At 37.6% G+C, this 27,348-nt stretch overlaps 1 protein-coding gene across 1 annotated transcript; it reads left to right on the forward strand.

Annotated features, from left to right (window-relative positions):
• Nucleotides 1-27,348, forward strand: LOC582995 (deleted in malignant brain tumors 1 protein-like). Its single transcript, XM_030995737.1, has 9 exons — nucleotides 1-178; nucleotides 498-827; nucleotides 3,307-3,618; nucleotides 4,112-4,441; nucleotides 11,185-11,502; nucleotides 11,890-12,201; nucleotides 12,560-12,871; nucleotides 26,777-26,971; nucleotides 27,338-27,348. Exons 1-9 carry the CDS (start codon nucleotides 1-3, stop codon nucleotides 27,346-27,348), a joined length of 2,298 nt encoding a protein of 765 aa, XP_030851597.1.

A 27,348-nucleotide genomic window follows, 5' to 3' on the forward strand; every position in this document is an offset into this window, starting at 1 on the left:
ATGCTGAGGTTCGACGGTGCCCTGGATTCGCCACGATCGGCTAGGTTTGGTCAGGGTTCTGGTGACATTCTTTACGTCGATTGTTTTGGAACAGAAGACAGCCTGGCAGACTGTTTCAGTGGAGTCGACTCTTCCTGTGGGCATCACAGGGATGCGGGCGCCGTGTGTTACTCAGGAGGTACGAACTCTTTTGGACATGAGGAAAGGACCAGTCGGATTTTGTAATCGAATACTGTTAACATCACATAGAGGGGCTGCGGGGGGAGGGGGTGATTCTGAGCTTATTTAGTTATATATAGACTTATACTAATTATTATCTGGAAAACCATTTTGTTAGGAAAGAGTACAATGTGTGCATTTAGAAATGTAATAGTAAAGGCCTTTTCACATTTTGTGCAAAATAACATTAATCTCCTATCGCTGTTAAGGACCCGTACACATTATAATGTATGCGCATTTAGTTCATTTGAGTTCATCAACATTTCTTGTTCATTTAGCCCACCCGAATCCTATGGAGGTTCGTCTGATTGGTGGCGCCAACGAAGCTGAAGGCAGAGTAGAAGTACTGTACGATGGACTATGGGGAACTATCTGTGACACTTGGTGGGATCTGAGAGACGCGAGGGTGGTTTGTAGAATGCTTGGGTTTAATGGAGCATTGGACGCACCGAGATCTGCTAGGTTTGGTCAGGGCTCTGGTCGTATTCTGCTAAATCTTGTCGGCTGTGATGGATCAGAAGACAACCTGGCAGACTGTGCTCATGCAGGGATTGAACGTTACATCTGCAGTCCTAGAAGAGATGCTGGAGCCATTTGCTACTCAGGAGGTATGTTTTTCTCTTACTCGCTTAATCAACCATTTAAAAATGAACACTTTCTTAATAAGATGAACATATAGAATAACCCAAAGCTTAGTGAATTCAAATTCAATATAACATCTTACATCTTACTCCATTTGCCAATGATTTAAATCCAAATACCTGGAATTCAGCGCCCTACCCTAAAGAAGGACTTTTCTTTTTTAGTTAGAAAATTTGTATTCTTTAGCCTGATCTTTAGACAAAATATTATTGTTGTTTCAGCAGAAAAGCCGAAAATCTGACATGAGAATTCATGTAAATTGTTCCATACGTCATTATTACAAAAATTAATTCGTCGATTGTAGGATTTCTTACTACAAATAATCATTCTACAAATATGCTCTCCCTAAGCGGTATATATGGCATTCCTATTCCCTTGTAGCCCATCCAACCCCATTACAAATTCGTTGGATTGGTAAAACAAATGACACTGAGATACTTTCACCCCCTCCAACTACACGTTTATCTGTACTTGACAGGTGGCAGGTAAATTTACGCTTCCAAAAGTTAAGATTTTTGTCAAATGTTGAAAATTGGCACAGCTAATTTGGGGCGCGGTATTAACATTATACCGGTGAAAATAATATTAAAGGCTTATTTCCAACAGCGTAAAAATGACGATGACATTCTCTTCTTTCTTTCTTTTAATCTAGTAGTACACCCTTTACAGAGCTGTTTATACATTACATTGTATAGCGGGGTAAGAATTACGACATCCTGAAATTTGGTTAAGCCATGGATTCATTGCGAACGACCTTGAGAAAACTGTTGCTTTCATTATATAAAAACATACTTTCTAATGCTATTTACCCGGCGTTTTGAATGTCCCCTACAAGTGCCGCCCGGGTCAATTTTAGTTCCAGGAGGGCATATGTTATATCGTTAGAAATGCATGTGCTAACTTCGAGGGGTTGCTTTTTTCAGAGCTCAGAGGCAACATTAAATATCACTCATAAAAGCCAGATTTGACTTGTACTTAGGCATGTGTGTGTGCGTGTGTGTGTGTGGGGGGGGGGGATCAGCAATGAACAAAGCAAACAAATATTATATAGAACTATTTATCGAAAAAAGGCATGTATATTGACAGGAATGAGGAAAAAAGAACGCCACAAAAAGGGGTGACTTTACGTCAGGACACTTCTTCTGTCACAGAAAGGACATTGTGTTGTTCTCTTAGGATTTGTAGCAGGGCAGCATTTTCTTGATATATTATGTTCACCTACATGCCAAAATGGTATAAAAAACTGTTATCAGACAAGCAACCAAACTACTTTTACAAGTTTACTTGAAAAAATGCTAAGTTTAATAATGAATTGAAATTGACTCGGCATTGCTAAAAAATAACAACAATTTTAATCCTCAAGTCCAAGGCCAAGACAATAAGAAAAAATGGGTCTAATGGCGTCTTAACCCTAAAAAGGCCGGGCTATTTGAGGTCTTAGTACGGCCGGGGGGGGGGGGGCAATATGTCCCCCTTAAGATCTCCGCGAAAAATTGAACGCATGTCAAGTGAAGTGTATAGAATACTACGATAATTTCAATTTTTTGAAAAATTCTCTCATTTGCATATTTATGGTAATTTATGCAAAAAAGGTCATACATTTTATTACTCATTAATCATATATTATTCATATTTATGCATTCTTTTTCACTACATATATAAATTAGACCATTTGGAATAATAGTACGACAAAAAAATTGGATCAGTCAGCTTATTCCTTATGTTATCTGTTGTTTTGAAATTTTCTAATGTATTTCATTGTTTTGATAATTTCTCATGTATTTTATTGTTTTTGTTTTTTTATTTCATTTCTAACTACAATTTAACTATTTTGACTCCCAAAACAACCACCTCAACTTTAAACTAGACACAATAACCAATGTTCGATCTATTTTTAGGAAAAAAGACATTTCCAAATGTTTTGTACACAAATCACGAAATTGAGCGATTTTCGGGCTGACATGCAAAGACAAAAGGTCACGTGACCTTGTAACTGTAGGTCCGATTAAAAAAAATATATATTTTAAAAGATGCGCAAGACTCGAAAGAAAAAGGTCAGCGAGCGGCGGGGCGCCATTTATATGCGTTCCCGAACAATCAGAACAATCGTGTAGGGGGTGGGGGCATAATGGCCCCCGGCCTTAAGCCAATGCACTTGAAGACTGATATATACATAGGCATAGCTTTGATATGACATGGTTCTTTACATTTAAAAAGAGATGCTCGTATTAATTTTTTTTAAATTGTGTTTACACTTTTCATAAATGATATCAAAACGTAATACATTTTCTTGAAAACATGCGTTTTCGCGATGTAATCATTTCCAAAAAAGTTGCTTAACCTGTTAGTAAATATTGTATCCTTACACTACTAAAAACGATTTTTTTTTTTTTTTTTTTTTTTTTTTTTTAAACTCATGTTTAGCCCATCCGAATCCATTTCAAGTTCATCTTGTCGGTGGATCTAACGATGCTGAAGGCAGAGTTGAGGTCATGCATGAAGGATCCTGGGGAACTATCTGTGATGACTGGTGGGATCTGAGAGATGCGAGGGTGGTTTGTAGAATGGCAGGGTTTGATGGAGCCTTGGACGCACCGGGATCTGCAAGGTTCGGTCAGGGCTCTGGTCGTATTCTGCTAAAGTATGTCAATTGTGACGGAAATGAAGACAACCTTGCAGACTGTGCTCATCCAGGGATTAGAGATTATACTTCATGCGGTCATACAAGGGATGCAGGAGCCATTTGCTACTCAGGAAGTATGTTTCCCTCTCCCACATAACCAAGTATTTGTAACTGACCATTCTGTTAATTGCATGATTATGAGAAGAACATGAACAACTCGAGATAAGTGAATTAATAATCAATATTTCATTTTACTTGAAGTGCAAATGGTTTAAAGACAAACAAATTAAAATTCAGCCCCCTCCCCGAGAACAAATCATAGTCTTATCTTACTTTCATTGTATGGCAATCAAATGCAACCACACTATATTTTGTAATTCTATAGCCAGACGTATTTTCTTTAGTATTCATGTTCCAGCATAAATTATTTTTTAGCAAATATTGCGGGTCTGGTGGATCAGGATAATTCTTTGAATCTTATCGCATACCTAAATAAGTTGATAATTTGTTCCTTACTACAAATAATATTTTTTCATTTTTTTTAAACACTTAGATATAAAACTATTATGACATCAGCCAAAATACGATCCCAAATGCGGTATATATGTCTTTCCTATTCACGTGTAGCCCATCCAAATCCATTCCAAGTTCGTCTTGTCGGTGGGTCTAACGATGCTGAAGGAAGATTAGAGGTACTGAACGATGGATCCTGGGGAACTATCTGTGACAACAGCTGGGAACTGAGAGACGCGAGTGTAGTTTGCAGAATGATGGGGTTTAATGGAGCCTTGGACGCACCGACAACTGCTAGTTTTGGTCAGGGCTCTGGTCGTATTCTGCTAAATTATGTCAGCTGTAAGGGAACTGAAGACAACCTGGCAGAATGTGCTCATGCAGGAATTGGACGTTACTTATGCAGTCATACAAGGGATGCAGGAGCCATTTGCTACTCAGGAAGTATGTTTTCTCTCTATTTGTGGAAAAGTGTTACTAATTTTAAGTTTCATATTAAACCCGCTTTTCACAACCTACTACATATATATATATATATGTGTGTGTATGTTGTCGATTTCCTCGACATACATGTAAAAAGCTGGTGCTCAAGCAAATCGAGCTTATTGATAAAGAGGGTCTTGAAGCGCTCTTTAGCAAAGCTTGATTTGGAGTTTGCATTCAAATTTGCTTAATAAATCATGTAGGAAAAGCGTTAATCTGTTTTGCACGGTATTTTAGTATTATCAGGAGATATATCACATACTTTTCAATTTTTTTTTTCAATTCATTTTATTCCATTCATCATATAAAAACATACATAATTATAACATTGATATATACAGATAAGTAAGGAACACACAAATAACATAACGAAAGATAAACATAAAATACAAATATATATACGAATGAGGAACCAGCAAGAAAGAACAATTAAGTCTTATTTAGGGCTGGTCCCTTGTGACATAAAAAGAATTTTAACCTATAACACTTAACACTTTACAGCTAACACCTAACAACTAACACCTAACATCTAACACCTGATTGCATTTATATATATATATATATATATATATATAAAAATGATAAAATACTATTCATAAAAACGTAGTTTTTTGTATCTCATTTTAAATGTATTCAGAGTTGGGCTTGATTTAACACTAGAAGGTAACTCATTCCATAAAATTGGTCCTTTAAAGAAAATTGAATTTTTAGAGACAGAAGTTTTAATAAGTGGTAAATGAAAATGAAATGATTGCCTAGTTCCATATGAATGTATTTCAGAATTCAAAATAAATTTGTTTGAAAGACTATGAGGGATAATACCTTTATGACATAAAAACATAAATATAACAATATTATAGTCATTAAATTCAAATACATTAAAACATTTAAAACGGACAAAAATAGGTTTTGTATGGGTAAGATAATGGGATCCCGAGATAATACGTATTGCCTTCTTTTGTAATTTATATAGTCTATTCATACAATAATCTTTTGAATTTGCCCAAACAATATTGCAATAATTTAATTGTGATAAAAACAATGCATGGTATATCATTAATAAAATCTTATAAGGGAAATGTTTAAATTTGTATAAAATACCAACTACTTTCGAGAGTTTATTACAGATTGCTTTATTATGAACGTGCCATGACATTTTATAATCAATTTGAATTCCTAAAAATGTCAATGAGTTACAACGCTGTACAACATTTCCATTAATCTTTACTTCAATATCATCAGTTACGATGTTTTTGTTTGTAAAAATTATATAATTAGTTTTCTTTACATTTAAGATTAATTTATTAATATACAACCATTGAGAAATATTTTGAAGCTCATCATTAAATCTTATCACTAGTCTATCTAAATCGTTATCAGACAAAAATAAACTTGAATCATCGGCATACAATATACATTGTAATATTTGTGAAGCCTGAGTAATATCATTCATATATACAAGAAATAATAAGGGTCCCAATATCGAGCCTTGAGGTACTCCACATCCTATGGTTTTAAAATCAGATTTAATTTTATTAAAAAGAACATATTGTTTTCGGCTTGTTAAATAGCTTTCAAACCATTTTAACAAAACACCTCGTATTCCATAATTGAACAATTTATCTAAGAGAATTTTATGATCCAACGTATCAAATGCCTTACTAAGATCGGGAAATATTCCTAACATAATTTGTTTATTATCTAAGGCATTTGAAACTTTATAAACAAAATCAATTAGTGCAGAGGATGTGAAATGACCAGCTCTAAAACCATATTGACTATCCGATAATAAATTACATTGGTTCAAAAAATATATCAGTCTATTATAAAAACATTTTTCTAAGATTTTTGAAAATACTGGCAAGACTGATGTTGGCCGATAATTACTCATTGTATCGAAAGATCCATTTTTGTATACAGGAATAACTTTTGCTATTTTTAACTTTTCCGGAAAAATACCTTGATTCATAGATTCATTAAAAATACGTCACAGCGGATAGCATATAATGTGAACAACCCTTTTAACGATGAAAATATCAATTTCATCATAACCAGCGCTTGATTTGCTTTTCAAGTCACAAACAATATCTATAATTTCTTTAGTTGTAATAGGCTTAAAAAAAGGCAGATGTCATAATTTTTAAAAGGGGAATTGATATTAATACTATGAAATATTAGGGGAAGGTAAAGAATTGTACATAGAATTATGATTTATTTGACTTTTCAGCCTTTGAAAAAAAAATAAGCAGAAAAACATATCTCTCTGCACACATGCTTTCTATGGAAAATCCGGGTACGTGAATATACTCTTTCCCGGACGTGATGTCATATATAGTAGACCAGCGCCGTGACTGATTTTCTATGCAAAGAGAGGCGGATATTTTCGACATTTCAATTAAGGATTTTGTTGTGATATACTATGTAATTGAAAAACATATAAATAGCATATGCTTGCCGTATGTAACAAATTAAGGGACATTTATTTGCTTAGAATATCAGCTTTAAATACGGGTGGTGCGGATGTCAGAGGACACATAGTTTAGTATACCACACGGCAACCGGCCGGGCGCCTTGAGGTCCCCGGCCGGGCTCGGCAGGTCACCTTCCGGGAGCCATGGGTGCACCTGCTCATCGGACGGAGCGCGTAAGCTCATCGGCAGACACCCTGCCGGCACCCATATGGGCGCCTTGCATTTCACCGGGCACCTCCCGGGCGCCGCAGAATATGTGACCACACATGCCGTAGAAATGAAAATCGGAAGGTTCCCGTACAGTCTCTTAATCCACGGTAAGCCGCCGGGTAGGGAAAATCGCATGGGCCCCGGTTTATATGTGACCTAGGCATTCCCCGGCTGGCTAGGTCTCGCAAGAGTGTTGTACTATGTTCTATAATAGGTATGAGAAATGGTCCCGTCTCTTGTACCGACAGCTCTTTACTAAATGTCTAAAGGATTCCTGATCCTGCTGATTGTAGCTAGATTGAAGGGTCCCGCATGCTTACACTTTTGTCCATGCGTTCCGCGTAAGGTAGGGATTACAATTGTCAGCAGTCTGGAAACTAGGTTAACCGCTGTCCCCTCCAAAAAAAGGTCCAGCATCGCGCCTGTTGGGTATCACAGTTTCACGACCAAATGACCTGATTTGTAGTCATATTTTCAAATAATAACGAGGGGCAACGAATCCGTTTCAGAAAAAAAGGTCAATTCTCAATTTCGTTCTGCGTCACAATGAACTACTTTGGATAATAAACAATTAAATGCAATTTTTCGGAACCTCATCGACAGACTTCTATTAGATAAACGTCTTATAAATTGCTCCAACAATGTTGAAGGAAGAGTCGAGGTCTTGTACGGTGGATCGTGGATGACCGTTTGTGGTAATGTCTTCTGGAATCTGTTCAACGCAAGAGTAATATGTAGAATGCTGGGGTTCGACGGTGCCCTGGTCGCTCCACGATCGACTAGGTTTGGTCAGGGTTCTGATGACATTCTTTACGTCGATTGTTTTGGAACAGAAGAGAGTCTGGCCGACTGTTTCATTCTGGTTTACTCTTTATGTAGGGATCGCAAGGATGCAGGCGCCGTATTTTACTCAGGTGGTACGAACTCTTTTGGACATGAGGAAACGACTAGTCGTAATTTTTAATGGCATAATGTTAAAATCGCAACAACAAAAAGAATTTAGCTTATGAGGTCATAAATATTGACAAACATGCAGTCCTATTGCTTTTAAGAACAGATTTCGTTTTTGCAATGACGAATATCGTCATTGCCTTGTTTTCGTTCACGTTCTTCCCCATTAATATTCTTCTTCTTTGCAGAAAATCGCATTCGTTTTGCACGTAGTGTTTGTTATTCCTAGTTAGGTGCTTTCCCTATGTCCATTTCCTTTCAAATTTCATGGGCATGGTCTCTATCATCTCATCAAGGTCACCTATTTTTTTCGATTTTCGAAATCACTCATGCATAACCATCCAGGCGCCATTTTGTCCGTTTCTGGTCCATTTTAAGGCTTTTCTTTCTTCCTTCCTATCTCCACTATCCTAGATCCTACAAACTTCTAACAAATTCCTTTAGATAGTCTAAGAGCTGTTCTTTCCTCTGCAACGTATAACTTGACCTTCAAAATGCCATCTTCGTACTCAAAATTCAAATCTGAAACCGACTCCGTCAAAAATCTTTAAAATTCTTGAGAAATTGAACCCTAAAAATCTAGAATTGCAATAACTTTTTTTTTACCCATTCCGTTTCGTCTCATTTTATTGCAGTATGTTTATCTCATAATTGCACATAGCCATGCCAAATTTCACACTCAAATGGCTATGCATAAAATAAATAGCGCCCTCTAAAATTCTGGGAATTGGCTTTCTTTCTGTGGCCGTATCTCTATTGTGTCTTGGCAAACCCGTACCCTTTTTGGGATTTAGATACTTGAACATATGCCCTTTCCAGCCATAAACAAAATTATATACCCTAACATTGACCAACTTTGCGAAAAATGCCCTCCAAATATGCAGTTTTCAAGAAAATTGATAAATAACTTCAACTTGCTCTAAAATTACGATCCTTATGCCTACGTCAATGAAACTTTAGCGAACACATGTATCCATATACGTGACAACTGTCTGCTAAGTTAAAGTAATATTCGATTACATCAGCGTAAAGTTATCGCTAAAAATGATGAATTTACTATGCATTACGTATTAGCGCGTTTCATGCGTGCAGTACATTGCGCACAGATGACAATGGTGTCAAACTGACCGCAATGAAGTGCCCTTTCGGATGATACCAAGTATGATATAAGTTCACACACAAACTTGTGAGTTAATCGCATTTTAGACACCATATCATACTGTTTATAATTATGTTAGTATAGACGACCGTTAGTGCCAAATCACCCGTCATTGCACGGATATCGTTGTGCCACGATTGCAGGTCTAGTTTTTAAATCAAACTGTATGATACCAGGGAGGTGATAGAGAAGGAGTGAAATCAAACCGCTCTCCCTCGACCCCACGCTCCAAGCCGCCGAAAAAGTTATGCGCTAATCTGCAACTGTTGACCAGGTGGTGAGATAAAAGAGCGCATGAAATATCAGGATTTAGAATTCCTTCATTAAAAAATGGTATATCAGCAAATGTTCGCTGTCCCGTTCAATGATTTCTCATCAATTATTGAATGTGTAATGAGTAGAACAAGCGAACAGAAACTTTTGTACTTTCATTTTTTTTTCCAACTGCAAAAATACAAAAAGCACGCATTAGCAAACTTAAAGTTACCGAAGATTGTAAATCGTGGCTTTAATGACGGACATTGTAACATGCAAAAATAATCGGATTATCCTTAAATATTAAGTTTCTGTCAGGATCAAATTTTTCCATTTACATATACCTACTCTTGCACACACATTTTTAGGAAGGACGGAGTACTAAATTTCGAAAATGGTTTGATGCACTATTTCCATTACAATTCCCATATAAAGTTTATAATTTACACTGAGATTTTGACGGTAAATTTAATAATGAATGTGAAACTTGTGCCTAGCCTTCGAAAGTCCCCGCAGTGGAAGAGCGGCTCGGAGCATGGAACTTCAAAGTCAAGTGGAATGTTACGCATCCCATTGTTGCGCTTTAAAACTCACACATGCGTTTGAATAAATTACAAGAGTTTCCACTCCTTCTCTATCACTTCCCTGATCTAATGATGTTTTTCATGTTCCAAGTTTGATGGTAGTCTGTCCATCGGTTTTAATGATAATGTGATCACGAGCTTGTTTTGCATACATAATGAGTCCTGAAACCTTTGACCTTGTGACCCCCAAATCTAATCAGTTCATAAGCTCTACAAGATACATACATGACCTAAGTTTGGCAGGAATCCATCCATCGGTTTTTGAGATAACGCGATCACAAGCTATTTTTGCATACATAATGAGCCCTGAGACTTTTCCCTCTGACCTCGTGAACCCAAAATCTAATTAGTTCATTAGCTCTGCAAAAAAAAAATACATGACTATAGCTTGGCAGGAATCCGTCAATCGGTTCTTGAGAGAACGCGATCGATCACAAACGAGAACGGAATGTACAGACGGACAACCCAAAAACATAATGCCTCCGGCTATATGGAGGCACACAAATGCCGAAACACTTTTGTTATCATTAATTTTGGTTAAAAAGGGAATTTTAGAGAACATTATGTGTGACGTCACATTTCTTAAACTGCTCAATGCTAACAGAGTGTCAACAATTGGATTCTCCGACTTGATGGTCAGAGGAACAATCCAGCCCCCCCCCAAAAAAAAATAAAATAAAAAATAAATAAATAAAATAAAATAAAAAAAATAAAAAAAAAATAAAAAAAAAAAAAATAAAAAAAAAATAAATAAATAAAATAAAATAAAATAATAATAATAAATAAATAAAATTTAAAAAATAGACCCTAAAACTTTGTATTTAGATATTAAACGAAAATGTGTATTTGGTAAGTATATATATCAGTCTTCTCTTCTTAAGAAAGAAATATGCGCCGCATTAACTAATTTCCTTGTCAATATATATACTTATTTCATGATACGTAGGCATTTGCTCTCGAGGATTGTTGGCTATTAAAGACCTCTGTGTTTTAACCATAAAATGTAAACCATTTTGGTCAAAATCTGCATATTTCAGGAGAAAAATCTTTTCACCCTCTGGTTCTCCCCCACAGATCCATTTAAAGTTCGTCTTGTCGGTGGGTCTGACGATGCTGAAGGCAGAGTAGAGGTACTGTACGATGGATCCTGGGGAACCATCTGTGATTCGTGGTGGGACCTGAGAGACGCGAGGGTGGTTTGTAGAATGCTGGGGTTTGACGGAGCCTTGGGCGCGCCAAGATCTGCTAGGTTTGGTCAGGGCTCTGGTCGAATTCTGCTTAAGAATGTCAACTGTGAGGGAACAGAAGACAACCTAGCAGAGTGTGTTCATGAAGGGATTGGACGTCACTCATGCAGTCATACAAAGGATGCAGGAGCCATATGCTACTCAGGTATTTTGTGTTTCTTTTTTCTCTCTCTATACGTGTCAATGGCATGCTTATTAAATAAACATAAACAAATCCAAGAGCTAAGGGACTTAAAACTCAATATTGCATCTCCTTCGATGTGCCAATCATTTAAACAATAAAGTGTTCTTGGTTAGTTTATATCTGCAGAGTTTTTTCTCTTCTTAAGAAAGAAATTTGGGCTGTATTAACTAAATTCTTTGTAATACTATCTTCACTTATTTCGGGACTCATAGTCATTTACTCACGAGGATTGTGTTCCAACAATAAAGTTTGCACTCTCTTGGTCCAAATGGGACATGGCAAAGCTTTGCAAATTTCAAAAGAAAAAATAATTCACCCTCTGGTTCTCCCCCACAGACCCATTTAAAGTTCGTCTTGTCGGTGGGTCTGACGATGCTAAAGGCAGAGTAGAGGTACTGTACGATGGATCCTGGGAAACTATCTGCGATACTTGGTGGGATCTGAGAGACGCGAAGGTGGTTTGTAGAATGCTGGGGTTTGATGGAGCCTTGGGCGCGCCAAGATCTGCTAGGTTTGGTCAAGGATCTGGTCGTGTTCTTCCAAGAAATGTCAACTGTCAGGGAACAGAGGACAACCTGGCAGACTGTACTCATGGCCAATTGGGATATCATACTTCATGCGGACATGCCAGGGATGCAAGCGTAATTTGTTTTTCTGGAGGTAAGTGTCTAAATGCTGAGTTGATCTTTAAAGTCAGCATGGAGCTGTAAAATCTCAGTCGATTTGCCAATCATATAAACGAAAATATGTATTTGGTAAATATATAGCTGGAGAATGTTTCTCTTCTTAAGAAAAAAATGTAGGCTGTATTAATACTTTCCTTGTCACTATCTACACTTATTCCGGGACTCTTAGGCATTTGCTCTCGAGGATTGTGGGCTAAAAAAAAAAAAGCTTCGATGTTTTTTCACCGGAAAGTTTGCACCCTTTTGGTTTAAATGTGACATGGCAAAACTCTGCATATTTCAATAGAAAAATCCTTTCACCATCTGGTTCTCCCCCATAGATCCTTTTACAGTTCGTCTTGTCGGTGGGTCTAACGATGCTGAAGGCAGAGTAGAGGTCATGCATGATGGATCTTGGGGAACTATCTGTGATGTTGACTGGGATCTAAGAGACGCGAGGGTGGTTTGCATAATGGCAGGGTTTGATGGAGCCTTGGACGCACCGGGATCTGCTAGGTTTGGTCAGGGCTCTGGTCGTATTTTTCTCGCTAATGTAGATTGTGAGAGAACAGATGACAACCTGGCAGACTGCGCTCATGAAGGAGTTGGAGATTATACTTCATGCGGACATGCGAAAGATGCAGGTGTCATTTGTTATTCCGGCGGTAAGTTTCTCTGGTCCGTATTCTACAGCATTTTTGTTTGAGTCATTCTATAAAGAACTGTTCAGACTTGAACAACTTCATCCGAAATTTAAAGAAATTTCGGCTTAATATATATCTGTAGAGCTTTTCTCCTTTATTTCATATTGTAACATATGGGCAAATTCAAAAAGCAACGTTGACGCCATTTCCTGTTACAAAAGAAAGCCATGGGTATATGTACTGATTATTTATATCGCAACCACACCAATCCCTTATTTTCAAATCTAAAAGCTTCAAAAGCTGATGATATGAATATTCTACAGATAGACCTTTTCATGTTTCCTTTAAAAATGGTCTACTACCTTCATACTTTCCCCTTTTGTTTAATCTGAATAAAACCAACCACTCTTACCCTACAAGGTAAACTGAAAAATTCCATTTAAGAAATCCAAAACCGCATTGGCTCTCAAATCCATTAAGGCCCGGTCACACAGAGGGGACGCATGGGGAATGGCCAGCGCATAGGAAATTTGCAATTTTGGCCACTGCGTTGTCGTGCGCCCAACTTTGTCGAAGCTACAGCGAGCTGACACCAAATGCACAGCGTGTTGCTAGCGCGCTGTGCTCCGCTTATGTCTGGCGCTGGTCTAGCGCGCTCCACGCATGTCTGGCGTGCCTTTGGAGTGTACGTTCATGCGTCGAGCTCCGCGCACACTTTTGAGCATGCTCAAAAAATCCCGACGCACACAGCGAATGACGACGAATGCATAGCGTGGGTCCAGCGCGCTCGACGAACGAGTAACGAATGATGACGCACGCCTAGCGAACGACAACGCACTGGCCCAAATTGCAAATTTCCAATGCGCTGGCAGTGCGTCCCCCATGCGTCCCCTCTGTGTGACCGGGCCTTTAGACACACCGGCCCAGACATCTGGAACTCTCTGCCCATTGTAATAAGACACCTTTTTAGGACATTGCATTCTTTTAAGAAGGCAGTTAAAACTATGTTATTGTCTAGGTATTGATCCTGTCGTGTGTAATTCTACTGTATTCATGGTCGTGTGTACAGTGACTTTATACTCAACAATTATGTGTAATCGTCCATGACCTAGCATCGTTTATCCATCCATGAATAAACCTGCATTCAATCAGCAGATGTATTAGATTTTTGTATTATTACAGAAAACCGACGCTCCTTCTTTCCCCTTTCCTTTCCTTCTCTGCAAGTCACTTAAAAAAAAAAATGTTATTGTTGTATCTTAGTTGAAGGTTGCGGGCACGTCAAGCTACTTGATTTCGTTTCTTATCTGTATAAAATTATGTACACTTAAACTATTGAAACCAATAAATCATATAAAATCAAATCAAATCTTGACCCTTTAGATCCATTTCAAGTTCGTCTTGTCAGTGGATCTAACAATGCTGAAGGAACAGTAGAGGTACTTTACGATGGATCTTGGGGAACTATCTGTGATGACTGGTGGGATCTAAAAGACGCGAGGGTGGTTTGCAGAATGCTGGGATTTAACGACACATTGGCTGCACCTATTTCTGCAAGGTTTGGTCAGGGATCTGGCCAAAGTCTTCTGACATATGTTGGTTGCAGGGGAACAGAAGATCACTTGGCAAATTGTTTTCACGCAGGTTTAGGACGTTCAAATTGTAGTCATAGTAGTGATGCTGGCGCCTCTTGCTTTGTTGAAGGTAAGCTGTAGAGATCATGATAGAATATGGACATCCTGATTGTCATCATTTTTTTATCGTGGTAGGATAGGCCCATGCTTCTTGATTTGATACTTTCCATACCTTTCTGGTGCTAATGGAGACGAAAACTTCATATTCATAAAACTGTCAGATTGATTTATGTTTTATCTTTTATAAAGGCATTGTGAGATCTTGTTTAATTTCTTCTCCAAATTTGTCAAGATTTCGAACTGTGGTCAAAGTGCCCTCTAGAGATCATTCCTTACACGCGTTTATCAATTTTCAACAAGTGATTACAATATACCATTCTATGAAATAGCTTGTTTGGAATTGCGTTGATAATCGCTAAATGTTTATAATAATTCTCCTTGATGGTGTCAATATCAATTTAACCCGCCCAGTTTCATTTGCTATACATTCCAGTTCGACTTGTAGATGGATCTGATGGAAATGAAGGAAGAGTTGAGATACTACACAAAGGGTCTTGGGGAACTGTATGCGACGATTTGTGGGACTTGGACGATGCTAAAGTTGTGTGTCGACAGTTAGGATTTGATGGGGCCTTAGCTGCTCTACCCCAAGCAAGATTTGGTCAAGGTTCTGATGATATCTTTCTGGATGGTGTTAAGTGCAATGGAACAGAAACCAACCTCAAAGACTGCAAGCATAAGGGGATAGGTGTTCATAATTGTGTACACAAGGAAGATGCCAGTGTCATATGTAGAAACGGAGGTAATAACGTAAATCCGTCGTAAAAAAAAAAAATGTACCCAAAACACCTGGATACAAATTGTCCGCAAAAAAGCGGACTATATTATACATTTTTAATTACGGTAATCAAACATACGGGCAACATCGTTATGCATTCGGAACACAACTTCCCTGAAATACAGCTTGTATTTTTCGTAGATCTCTCGATATAAGGACAAAATCGGGAGCAAGGAATTTTATGGAAGCTCCTGTTGTTTGACTGAGTAAAAAAAGACAATTAAACATTGAAAATTATAACCAACGAATTTCAAATAAAATAAATTAAGAACTGCCACAGGATTCGTGGCAAGATTTAGATTCCCTTCTTATTAATCCAGTTTCATGCAATGTTTTAGATTTAAAAAAGAGGCCTGTTTTCATTCATTATTTTTCTATATGCGATCTCTCCAGTTGTTCATTTCCATGAATATTTATCGGTACAAAAAACGTATTTATTGTTTCAAAATACCTTTTTAGGTTTGAAGAAATACTCGGACTTGATCACCACTGATGAAATACCTTCTACATATACAACCACGCTTTTGCAAATTGGACACGAAACTACAAAAGTTCCACCAAGAAAGCAAGGACAAAACAGCACACCGCGACATCCGCTTAACACGAGTAAAATTGACAATTTAAAATCAAGTGCAGTCCCAATTCTACTAATTGATTTCAAAATGATAATTTTGATTGGACTTTGTATTTTATTATTGAGCTGCATTCTGATCGCATCACTTGGGTACTGTATTCATAGGTTTAAAAAGAGAATGGCTGCTAGGAATTTAGATACTGAAATATATATGGACGTAACGAATATGTCATCAATGCACGCTCTGTCACATGTTACTGGTTACCAAGCATTAAACATTGCCCCTAAATTACCTGAAAGGCGGAAAAGTGATGTTTTTGGTCATCATTATGAATCAAATATAGAAAAAATAAAAGATAATCATGAAGGTGATTTAGAAGAGGACCACGAGTATGCGGACATGAAAACTGTTTACCAAACACCTCAAACTGATAAGGACCTGGACATAGACGGTTATCTCCTTCCGAACACAGAAATACCTTTAAACGATAGAAAGTCGGTGTCAGATAAGAGAAAACCTTCTGATGAAAAAGCAGGAACGGGGTCATTATCTCAAGGCATGAAGGAAAATATGAAAAACGATTATATGGAAATGAAAACGGTTTACCAAAAGCCGAAAACGGGGACGGACATAGATCTTGATGGATATGTCCTTCCAAACGCAATGCCTTCGTTGAAAGATGATGATACAGTAACATATGAACTAACTCGTGAACATAAGGAAAAGGAATCGAACTTCGAAATCGCTTGTACTGGAGGTGAAGGAAAGGTCCCCTTACCGGAAGACACGTCACAAAAAGAGATACACAAGTACATGGATATGAAAACTGTTTACCATACACCTCAAACTGATAAGGACTTGGACATAGACGGATATCTCCTTCCGAACACAGAAATACCTTCAAACGATGGAAAATCGGTATCAGATAAGAAAACCGGTGGTTGCAAAATCGACATGCCAAAACCTTCTGATGAAAAAGCAGGAACGGGGTCTTCATTTCATAGCATAAAGGAAAATATGAAAAACGATTATATGGAAATGAAAACGGTTTACCAAAAGCCGAAAACGGGGACGGATATAGCTCTTGATGGATGCGTCCTTCAAAACACAATGCCTTCATTGAACGATGGTGATACAGTAACATATGAACTTACTCGTGAAAATCATGACAAGGAATCGAACATGGAAATCGCTTGTACCAGAGGTGAAGGGAAGGTCCCTTTACCGCAAGACACGTCACAAAAAAAGATACAAGAGTACATGGATATCGAAACTGTTTACCAAGGTCCTGCAACAGGAACCAACACAGATCTCGATGTGTATCTTCTTCCAAGTGCTATGCTAGAGACTGGATCTATCCGGAACAATATAACAGCAGCATCAAATGGACAATCTGATAAAAACAGGGACAATTAATTTTGAAAATGTATTTTAAGGGTACCACATGAGGAAAGAATCTCGGCAAGCCAAGAAAAAGAAAGATCGCAAAGTATTGGCACTAGAAAAGAAGAAGGGAGAGTGTTGTACTAGCAACTATCGGAAGCGAATTCGAAGGGAGGTGCCGAGGTGGTATAGGTGTCGTGCAGGATGGATAGACAACATCATGAATTGGGAGGGTTCTTTGTAATTTAGCACATGCAATTTGTATATAACAAGCATCACATAAAACAATTTACGACTGAACAAGACCGAGTGCAGATACTCCAAATCCGAAACATGCAACAAAGAAATGTCCGATTGGTTTGATTGGCTCCCAGAATGATTCTGCAAAAGAAAAAGCCACCTAATAGGTTTGTCGAATATATTTGTTGGTGCGTTATGTGTGTTGTTTATATCACTTAAACTGGTCAATCCTGAAGCACACACAGTATCAAATTGTTGCCTCATGTACTCTCAATGTATAAATTATATTTTTCTGACAGGAAATGTCTGCAAAAACAAAGGAACGAAATGACACGGAAACTGTTGAAAGTTGTCATTTCTCATAAAGTTCTAGATAAGTTCATTTTATGTTTTCAGACGCAATCTGAGTAAAATATTTTTATTGTCCCCTAACCTGTATGAAATGATCTGATTCTCTGTTATCTTGCGACAAAAATATTTTGGTTTTCGATTTTAATGGGCCCAGAAACGTGATATTAAGCTCTTTAAAAATGTTATATACACTGTTGGTCATAATGGTGGAATATTTATTTTTACCCCAGTTTAGGGAAGGATTTTCAAAAATTATTTATTTCTAATAGATCTAAATAATGGCATACATTCTCAGATTTTATTGAATATTAAATTGCGAGTGTTTGTTTTGCGTGACTGCTATATCATATGTGTGCTACTATGCTAATCAGCTAGGGAACCTACGTCCTTAAATCATAATTGACAGTAATGAGGATTAATGCCTCACAAAAGGGCACTAATATAGCTGATCAGCACGATTTTTATCCTGGGGCCTCACAGTAACGAGGCTATTGCTTAGCCCCTGAATCATGACTGTACGCAGTGTTTGCTAGGGTACGCGGCCCCTTCCACAAATCCCCCAAAACGAAGAAAATGCAATAAATTGTCAAAAATTCATTGCATTTTCCCCCGGCCCCCTACAGGAAAAATTCCTCTGTGTGGCCATGCCTTGAACCATAATGCATGGCCCTACAGAGGAATTTTTCCTGTAGGGGGCCGGGGGAAAATGCAATGAATTTTTGACAATTTATTGCATTTTCTTCGTTTTGGGGGATTTGTGGAAGGGGCCGCGTACCCTAGCAAACACTGCGTACAGTCATGATTCAGGGGCTAAGCAGTGGCCTCGTTACTGTGAGGCCCCAGGATAAAAATCGTATCGATCAGCTATATATTAGTGCCCTTTTGTGAGGCATTAATCCTCATTACTGTCAATTATGACTTAAGGACGTAGGTCCCTTAGCTGATTAACATAGTAGCACACATATGATTAAGCAGTCACGCAAAACAAACATTCGCAAATTAATATTCAATAAAATCTGAGAATGTATGCCATTATTTAGATCTATTAGAAATAAATAATTTTTAAAAATCCTTCCCTAAACTGGGGTAAAAATAAATATTCCACCATTATGACCAACAGTGTATTATTATTATTATCAAAACAGGCGGGAAAGTGGACCCTATCTGAAATTAATTAGTGGTGATTAATTTACAGGGCTGTACGACAATATTGTATTTGGCGGAAATCTATTAAGAAGTCCAAGTTCTGATATTTTTAGTTTAAAGCTATAATGTTTGTTTCCAAACAATACTTAGGGTTGTCTGTTCTTACTCTTTTTTATATATCCGTCTATGTGTTATTACATCTTTGAATGTTTTAAGGTTTGTTTTGTTGGTTGATGTTATTACTGTTTTGTTGTTCAGGCTCTGACAGGCGGTCCGACAGGGGTGACTAGGAATGTTAATGGTCTACTGACATCGAAACAATTGCTTAATGAAATTTCTTGAATTGGAGACGGTCTGAATGTAATGTTAATATTCATAAAATTCATACAGGTGTTCCATCTGGTATGCAAAAAGTTTCGAAAAATATTGCTAATGATATTTATGTTAATTTCAAGGAGAAATAGATCAGAGTATTTTTTAATATCTACGAAAGGTTGATATTTTTCAATCTCCTCAACGAAAGAGAACTGAGAAAAAGCAGAGATTCAGTTTGGAAGGACAGATAATCGAGATTAATTTCATAATTATGTTGCGGAGAGCAACTTAGAGTGAAAATATTTGATTGTAATGGATGCTGCAATCCGAAAACTTCCAAGAATCCGCCTCCAGAAAGCTTAAATCCGAATAAGGACGATTTAAGAATGACTTTTGTTTTGTCGTAGTCGATCAAGCGCAAATTGACGAATTTGTGATAATATCTTGCAAGTACCTCTATTCATTTGCAAAAGAAAACTTAAATGAATTTCAAATAATTTAATACATTTTTACTGTTGAATATGAATATAACAGATATATTTCACCGATGGGTGTAAACAAAATGTAAGACACATTGTGATGATCATGGGATACATTTTCTTATTTTTATTTATTTATTTATTTATTTATTTATTTTTTTTTTTTTTTTGGGGGGGGGGAAAGAATTTTCTTTCAAGTACAGAAAAAAGGTACTCGCGACGTATGTCGAATTGATTATTCGTATTTAATCGCCGCAGCTTAAAACATTTATCCTTTATCGTTTGTTAAAATTTCTTTGAAGTTTGTGGATCTACATTTCTCGTTTTTTCTGCCTTTCATTAAACCTCGTGTCAAAACCATTCGTTATTGTTATGTCGTTTTTGCGCAATAAACGACACACACTATGAATATGACAAACAAAGAAAGCGGACAAAATATACAGTTCCTCAGGTAGACAAAGGAACATCCCTTCACTGTAAAAAGTTGAATATGCATGTGACACCTGTTCTAAACAAGTGCGATCTAATAAGTGAATATCTGCTTTTCACTAATATTTCCAAAAAAAAAGTGGCCGTCTTCGTATGTCATTATGGGGTTGCACATAAAACATTGTCGTTTATTAAGCAGTATACTTGTGGGAAAAGTCGTGAAACAAACAAAGCAGATCTGAATCTCTTACAATACATAAAACAAAGAGAACCACATAAATACATGGACATGAATACCATTTATGAAAAACCTGGCAATGAAAAAGACTTTGATCTCAATGGATATATCCTTCCGACCAGGGACGCATTATCGGATGATGGAGTGACACCGACGGCTGATCAATTTCGTGACGATAAATCGAATAATCATGAGTATACCGACATGAAAACTGTCTATCAAACGCCCTCAGCGGGGAAAATGTGGACCTTGATGGATATCTTTTCCCGTGAGAGGACAACTCCGAGGACAACCAGCGTGCAAATAAATAAAACTGCACCTCAAAAAACTCCTGAAGTTTCTAAGAGTTTAAAATAAAAGACTGGAGGCTGCCGTGAAAAAAATATATAAAACGGGATTATTACCATAAATATATGGACATGACAACTGCGGGTAAAAATATACATAAGATAAACGATAAAATTAGACACTTATGAAAATGGGTTCAGTTGTTGCTTATGCACTTATCCGTCATTTGTAAAGATGTACACAAGTGTGCTGAAATAATTGATTATCGAATGAGAGCCGTATTTTAGTGTTAACAAATCACCACGGTCGAAAAGGATTCTTCCGCTTCAGTACGATAGAAAACTGAAAGTGATGTCAAATGTAATTATTAATGGCGGTCATAAGCCCAGCAAGTAAATTAAAATTATCTTTATTTCCACACGATCTTAGTTCAATGACGATTAATGCCGATTCTATTACTATTCACACGCAACTGTTTTTCTAAATCACTTTTTAATTCAATGGACATGTCTAATGATTAAACTTATCCTCAAACCACTGATCTAAACCAACTCGTAGATTAGACACTGTCAGACATATATAGGTTTTTTTCTTCTCCATTGTGTAATACCATTCAAGACAAAATGTATGACAGTAATACAGACTTTCATGTAAATGTCAGGTTAAACGACAATAATTACGTTATCAGTGTTGAAATAATGAAAGAACAATAAGGATTAGGGTACAAAAAATGAAAGTATCATATATTTTCTGTAAGTTTATCTCTTTGTGATACACGAATAATAACTTCTGTAAGATTGTAAATAAATTGACGAGTGTAATTGCTTAACCAAATAAGACAATAATGGAAACAAATTAAATCGTATCAATCATATTGCGTTCCTTCTTTGGTTATAGACGTGTCATATCAAACTACTTAGATATTATATGTACTCGATAGCCTCTATCATCACTTTAGATTTGGCTTAATTCATTATGTAATAGAGAAGAAACAGAGATTATTCATAATCATATGTAAGTCCCTTCTATTTATCCAACTAACCTATTTTCACAATATATATTTATCCTAACGATAATAAAAGAGATAAATAGTCAGGCTTAACATCGCAGCTAAATGTACCTATCTTGCTTTCAAAATAACAGTTCTGGCTCCTCAGCAGTATGTTTCTTCCTTTTGTTTGTTGTATTTGTTAGTAAGTATCCTTTTGGCTATAAAGGGGTTACGTGACACTCGATATATTGTTATAATGTGCACGACATTGCAAAATATAACAACCCTTTTAACACGGTATAACGCATACAAAAGAGAGTCATCTGCGCACCTCTCTTCCTTGCATATTATACTCCATTGTTTGGGCAGCGCGCATGGATCGGCTCCAAGGGATCAAGGCAAGAGGTCGCAAATACCCTCAATTTTATATTACAAGTACTGCATGCATTCAGTATAACATATAATCACTTAACAATTTAGAATGTGCCTCGAGCCATTATATCTTAACCTCAGTCTGCTGCCTCGGTGAAATATAACCTCACTCTGAAAGTTGGCGGTTCGCATATTTTGTTGTATTTGAACGCCGGAGCATGGGATATTTCTATATGTCCGCGAGTGTGCAACGTTACCACGCTTTGGGCACTGTATAACGCGTGCTTAAGTTAGTTAGACTGTGCACCTCTCAGCCCTGCTCGTACCCATTGTTTGCAATATCTTAGCTTGGCGCATGTAAAGCCCCCATCACACCAAACTAGTTCTCACTACGTTCTCGAAAATGTTGCCAAACGGGCTCAAACTGTGTGCGAACGGAGTGGAACGTAATAGCAACCGTTTGCGACCTGTTTAAGAACTTTATGGACGGGCTCGGACTGGACTAATGTCTCTAATACGATCCTAGCTCGTTCATTAACAGTCCACAATACGTCCAACTCGTCTGTACCCGTCCACAGTCAGTTCATATCAAGTTCAGATCGGATAAATTTGATATTTCCAAGTAGTCCAAGCCATTTTTACTAGTTCGGAACGTGTTCTTACTAGTTTATAACCCAATCACCCCGTTCAGAGACAGTTCATCTCGTCCTCATCTCGATCTTAGTGCGTTCGATCGCGCTTCTATCGTGCTTTGCAATCCCGTCCTGGTTCGAGTGCTATACAAACCCAGCGCGTTCTCCCTCATTGATGCTCGACCACATCACGTGGTAACACGTTCCTAGTAGGATCGAAGTACGGCAATTCCGTTCGCAGTACGTTAATCTCGTTTTAAGTACGTTTTCACTCTGTCCAATTGCAGGACGGGGAGAATTTTGAACAGTCTCAAAGTTCTAGACCACCCTTCCCGTCCAAGCCAGTCCGAGCCCGTCCATGAAGTCCTTAAAAAGATCGTGAATAGTTGCTAATACGTTCAATCCGTTCACACACAGTTCGAGCCCGTTTGGCAACATTTTCCAGATCGTAGTGAGAACTAGTTTGGTGTGATAGGTGCTTGACTTGAACTTCTTGATCTGCAAAGCCTAAAGCGTTTAAGTTGAACGGGAATGAGGAATGGCGATAACCCGCTGGGTTTTTAAAACTCCCGAGTCAGGACGGGATTGCACACGCCTTAGGAGCGCGTTCGAACGCACTCAGAACGAGATGAGGAAGAGTTAAACTGCCTCTGAACGGGGTGGTCGAGTTAAAAACTAGTTAGAACAAGTGGCGAACTAGTAAGAATGGGTTTGGACGTATTGGGATCGAGGTAGAACTAGTTAATAATGGGTTTAAACTGACTACGGACTGGCTTGGACTGCCTAATCTACCCGATCTCAACTTATATCACAACTCACGTCGGTTTATGACTTGCGTGGCAATCCATCTGAAACTCGTAAACGTCGATGCGATGACTTTCCTTCGTTCAGGCTGATGTGTTTATCTAAGAAGTGTTTTCCCGGAGTCGGGGATACCGAGAAGTACAGAAAGTCTCAAAATCGTCGTTAAAAAAAAAACAGAGCATTTTTCGAAAAAAAAAGAACCTTTTGTGGCACAGCTCGTGGCTGATCTCAGCCGTTTCTCACAAGAACAGGTACCAAGAGGCCGCTGGAAAAAAGTAAAATGCGTTGAAAACTCCCCTCAAAATCACGCCGATATCATATGATAATACATATATCATATACAAACAAAAATCAAAGAGGAAGCATGAAAGGGAAGAACTAGTTTCCACTTATAATACAGATGTAATGTTGAAGAAAATATGCAAACAAGTACATTGTCAGTATGGAAGGAATATCCCATGTGGATTAGCACAGACTGAAACGGTTACAATACATAATCTGATTCATAATCTGTGTTCATTTTCCTATGATGCTTAATCCAAAAAAGAGCTACTTAAGGTGTTTACATTGAACTATATTCATAACCATGAAAACAACAAGGTTATCAAAAGAGTGAAATGCTAAGACTTCACAGTTGCGAGGAGAAAGAGAAGAGTACATGATTTTACGTATGCCCATACATCTAGCAAAACATTATCATCTTGGTCGTGCATGGAAACCTTGACCAATATGCACAAACATTACTAACCTAGCTGCCAATTAATTACCTAGGCTATTGTACCATGAGTACATAGTTGCAGTTGCCAGCTAGGCGTTGTAAGCTTTTTGATAATTTTTGTTGTAACTGTTTTGTCTCTTATTTGCAATGCCATTAATTTTTGTCTCAAAGAGAGAATTCTTCATTTAGTGTATAAAGAAATATTCCAAATTTCTACGGTATGTTTTGAAAAGAAAAGATTGTGGATACAATACTTTGAAAATGTTTTCCCGTGAAAAATGGTGCTTCCACCATGAAACATAGGAAATAGGCATTCTTGGTGTAGGTCTTTAGAAACTGGATAGTTCTCAATGATGCATATTCTTTCGACAGGTCCTCACCTGTAAGGAGGATGAACGACTGACTAGTCTGATGAGACAAGCATGTAAGAGATGTCAGCTTTCTGTCTTTGCCACACTTGCGAGAGAATGAATATTCACATTACATACATGAACCACATGAACAATTCATTACAATATCGTTGAGTTATATTTTGCCAATTTCGAACCATTGTTACCAAACACATGACTAAATTTGCTCAGGTCGTTATGAAACATAGGAAATGGTCATTCTTGATGTAGGTCTTTAGAAACTGGATAGTTCTCAATGATGCATATTCTTTCGACAGGTCGTCACCTGTGAGGAAGAATTCATTCGCATGTAAAAGAAAAACAGTCTCACAGAAAAAAAAAAAGCTTGTTGGACAATGTCAGCAGTATAAAAAATTAGTATTACCCCTGCCCCCACCCCCCCAAGTCTAGCAACACACCTGTTAGTTATATGACAACTTCACAATGAAAATAATCTGATTTGTAGTTATGATATTATTATATATAAAACGAGGACAACGTATCCGTTTCAGAAAAGTTTAATTCTGGGTCACACTTAATCACTTTGGATAAAATACAATTACACGCAGTTTTGCAGAAACTAATCGAAATCTACCTATAAGTACGTCTTATAAATTGCTCCAACAATGCTGAAGGAAAGGTGGAGGTCTTGTCCAGTGGATCGTGAATGACCGTTTGTGGTTATGGCGGCTGGAATCAGTTAAACGCAAGGGTAATATGTAGAATGCTGGGGTACGACGGTGCCCTGGCTGCACCACGATCGGCTAGGTTTGGTCAGGGTTCTGGTGACATTCTTTACGTCAAATGTTTTGGGACAGAAGACAGCCTGGCAGATTGTATCACTGTAGTTAGTTCTTCGTGTGGGCATCACAGTGATGTGGGCGCCGTCTGTTATTCAGGAGGTACGAACTCTTTTGGACATGAGGAATTGACTAGTCGTAATTGTAAATGGCATACTGTTAAAATCGCGACAAAACAAAAAGAATTGAGCTTAAAAGGTCATAAATATTGACCAACATGCAGTCTTATTGCTTTTAAAAACCCGAACACATAATAATATATATATATTTAGGTAGCTTTAGTTCATACATTAAAAAAAAAATTATTCATGGTACGTCTGATGATTGGCACTGACAGTAAATGCTCGTTCAGACAAGACGAGGCAAGACCGTGGCTTTAAATATATATATATATATATATATTACGTTAGTTGTGTCCCTTGGTGCGCGCAGTTCCTATTCATTTACACGTCATGTCTGAACTAGCCTTTAGGAATCTTTCTTACCTTTCATGAATGATTTTTAAGCAACAATGATTTTAATGTTGTCCAAAGTATTTTAAAAACATATTAGTTTTATGCACAAAGACCGTGAAGAACTTTTGAATTACTGACTACCTTTTTTCTCCAGATTTCGTTTGGTTTTAGTCAAATGTATGATCTGCACTCTGTTTTTCTTCTGAACTACCGAAGCGGAAAACGAGTGAAAGAGGGAAAATAATTAAATTCACAGCTTTTGGTTTATATTAACTTTGTTCTTTTCTTTTTTTAAATTCCCTATCAATATATTACGCAGTAGATATGAAAAGTAACAGCTTTAATTGAAACTTATCTATATATAAGACGAAAAAAAACTGTTAAAACCTGAACAAACTTTTTGTTTGATATATATATGTTGAGTTTTTCTCTTTTTAAGAAAGGGATTTCGGCTGTATTAACAAACTTCTTTGTCGCTATCCACACTTATTTCGGGACTCTTAGGCGTTTGCTCTCGAGGATTGTGGGCTCAAAATCAACAACCTTATATGCGTTTTAACCATAAAGTTTGCACTCTTTGGCCCGAATTCACAAAGCAAGGTTTGAGCTCAGACCAAGGTTTGACCTCAAACCTCCTTTTGTTTCGCCAAACCTCCTTTTGTTATTTACAAACCTGGTTTGTAAATAACAAAGGGAGGTTTGGCGAAACAAAAGGAGGTTTGAGGTCAAACCTTGGTCTGAGCTCAAACCTTGCTTTGTGAATTCGGGCCTTTTGGTCTTAATGTGACATGGCAAAGCTATTCACATTTCAAGCAAAAAAAAAGATTCATCACCGGTTCTCCCCCACAGATCCATTTGAAGTTCGTCTTGTCGGTGGGTCTAACGACGCTGAAGGCAGAGTAGAGGTACTGTACGATGGATCCTGGGGAACTATCTGTGATGATTTATGGGATCTGAGCGACGCGAGGGTGGTTTGTAGAATGCGTGGGTTTGATGGAGCCTCGGACGCACCGGGATCTGCTAGGTTTGGTCAAGGATCAGGAGGTATTCTTCTAGATAATGTCGGGTGTGAGGGAACAGAAGATAACCTTGCAGACTGTGCTCATTTAGGGATTCGAGTTCACAACTGTGGACATAATGAAGATGCAGGCGCTATTTGTTACTTAGGAAGTAAGTTAGAAAAAGGCCTTTTCTCTGTAGCTAAATGATCTTTCATATTTGTACAACAAACTATTTGTATTGGGAAGTCACATTATAGGAGAAACTACTATATTTGCTTTAATCTATATATGTATTTAAGTAGATGTAATATTAAAGATAAATTTGCAAACAAGGACATTATCAACCTAAAATGGTTGAGCATGGGAGGGGTATCTGTATTCATTTCTTATGATGCTTAACGTATAAAAGAGCTACGTTAG

The sequence above is a fragment of the Strongylocentrotus purpuratus genome, unplaced genomic scaffold (assembly GCF_000002235.5).
Source record: "Strongylocentrotus purpuratus isolate Spur 01 unplaced genomic scaffold, Spur_5.0 spur5_scaffold_3, whole genome shotgun sequence".
NCBI classification, from domain to species: domain Eukaryota; kingdom Metazoa; phylum Echinodermata; class Echinoidea; order Camarodonta; family Strongylocentrotidae; genus Strongylocentrotus; species Strongylocentrotus purpuratus.

Bases quoted from the DNA above. Each gene is read 5' to 3' on its own strand.
- LOC582995 (XM_030995737.1), top strand. From the start codon at position 1: ATGCTGAGGTTCGACGGTGCCCTGGATTCGCCACGATCGGCTAGGTTT. The intron at 3,619-4,111 runs GTATGTTTCCCT...ATTCACGTGTAG, and splicing joins AGCCATTTGCTACTCAGGAA to CCCATCCAAATCCATTCCAA. The intron at 4,442-11,184 runs GTATGTTTTCTC...TCTCCCCCACAG, and splicing joins AGCCATTTGCTACTCAGGAA to ATCCATTTAAAGTTCGTCTT.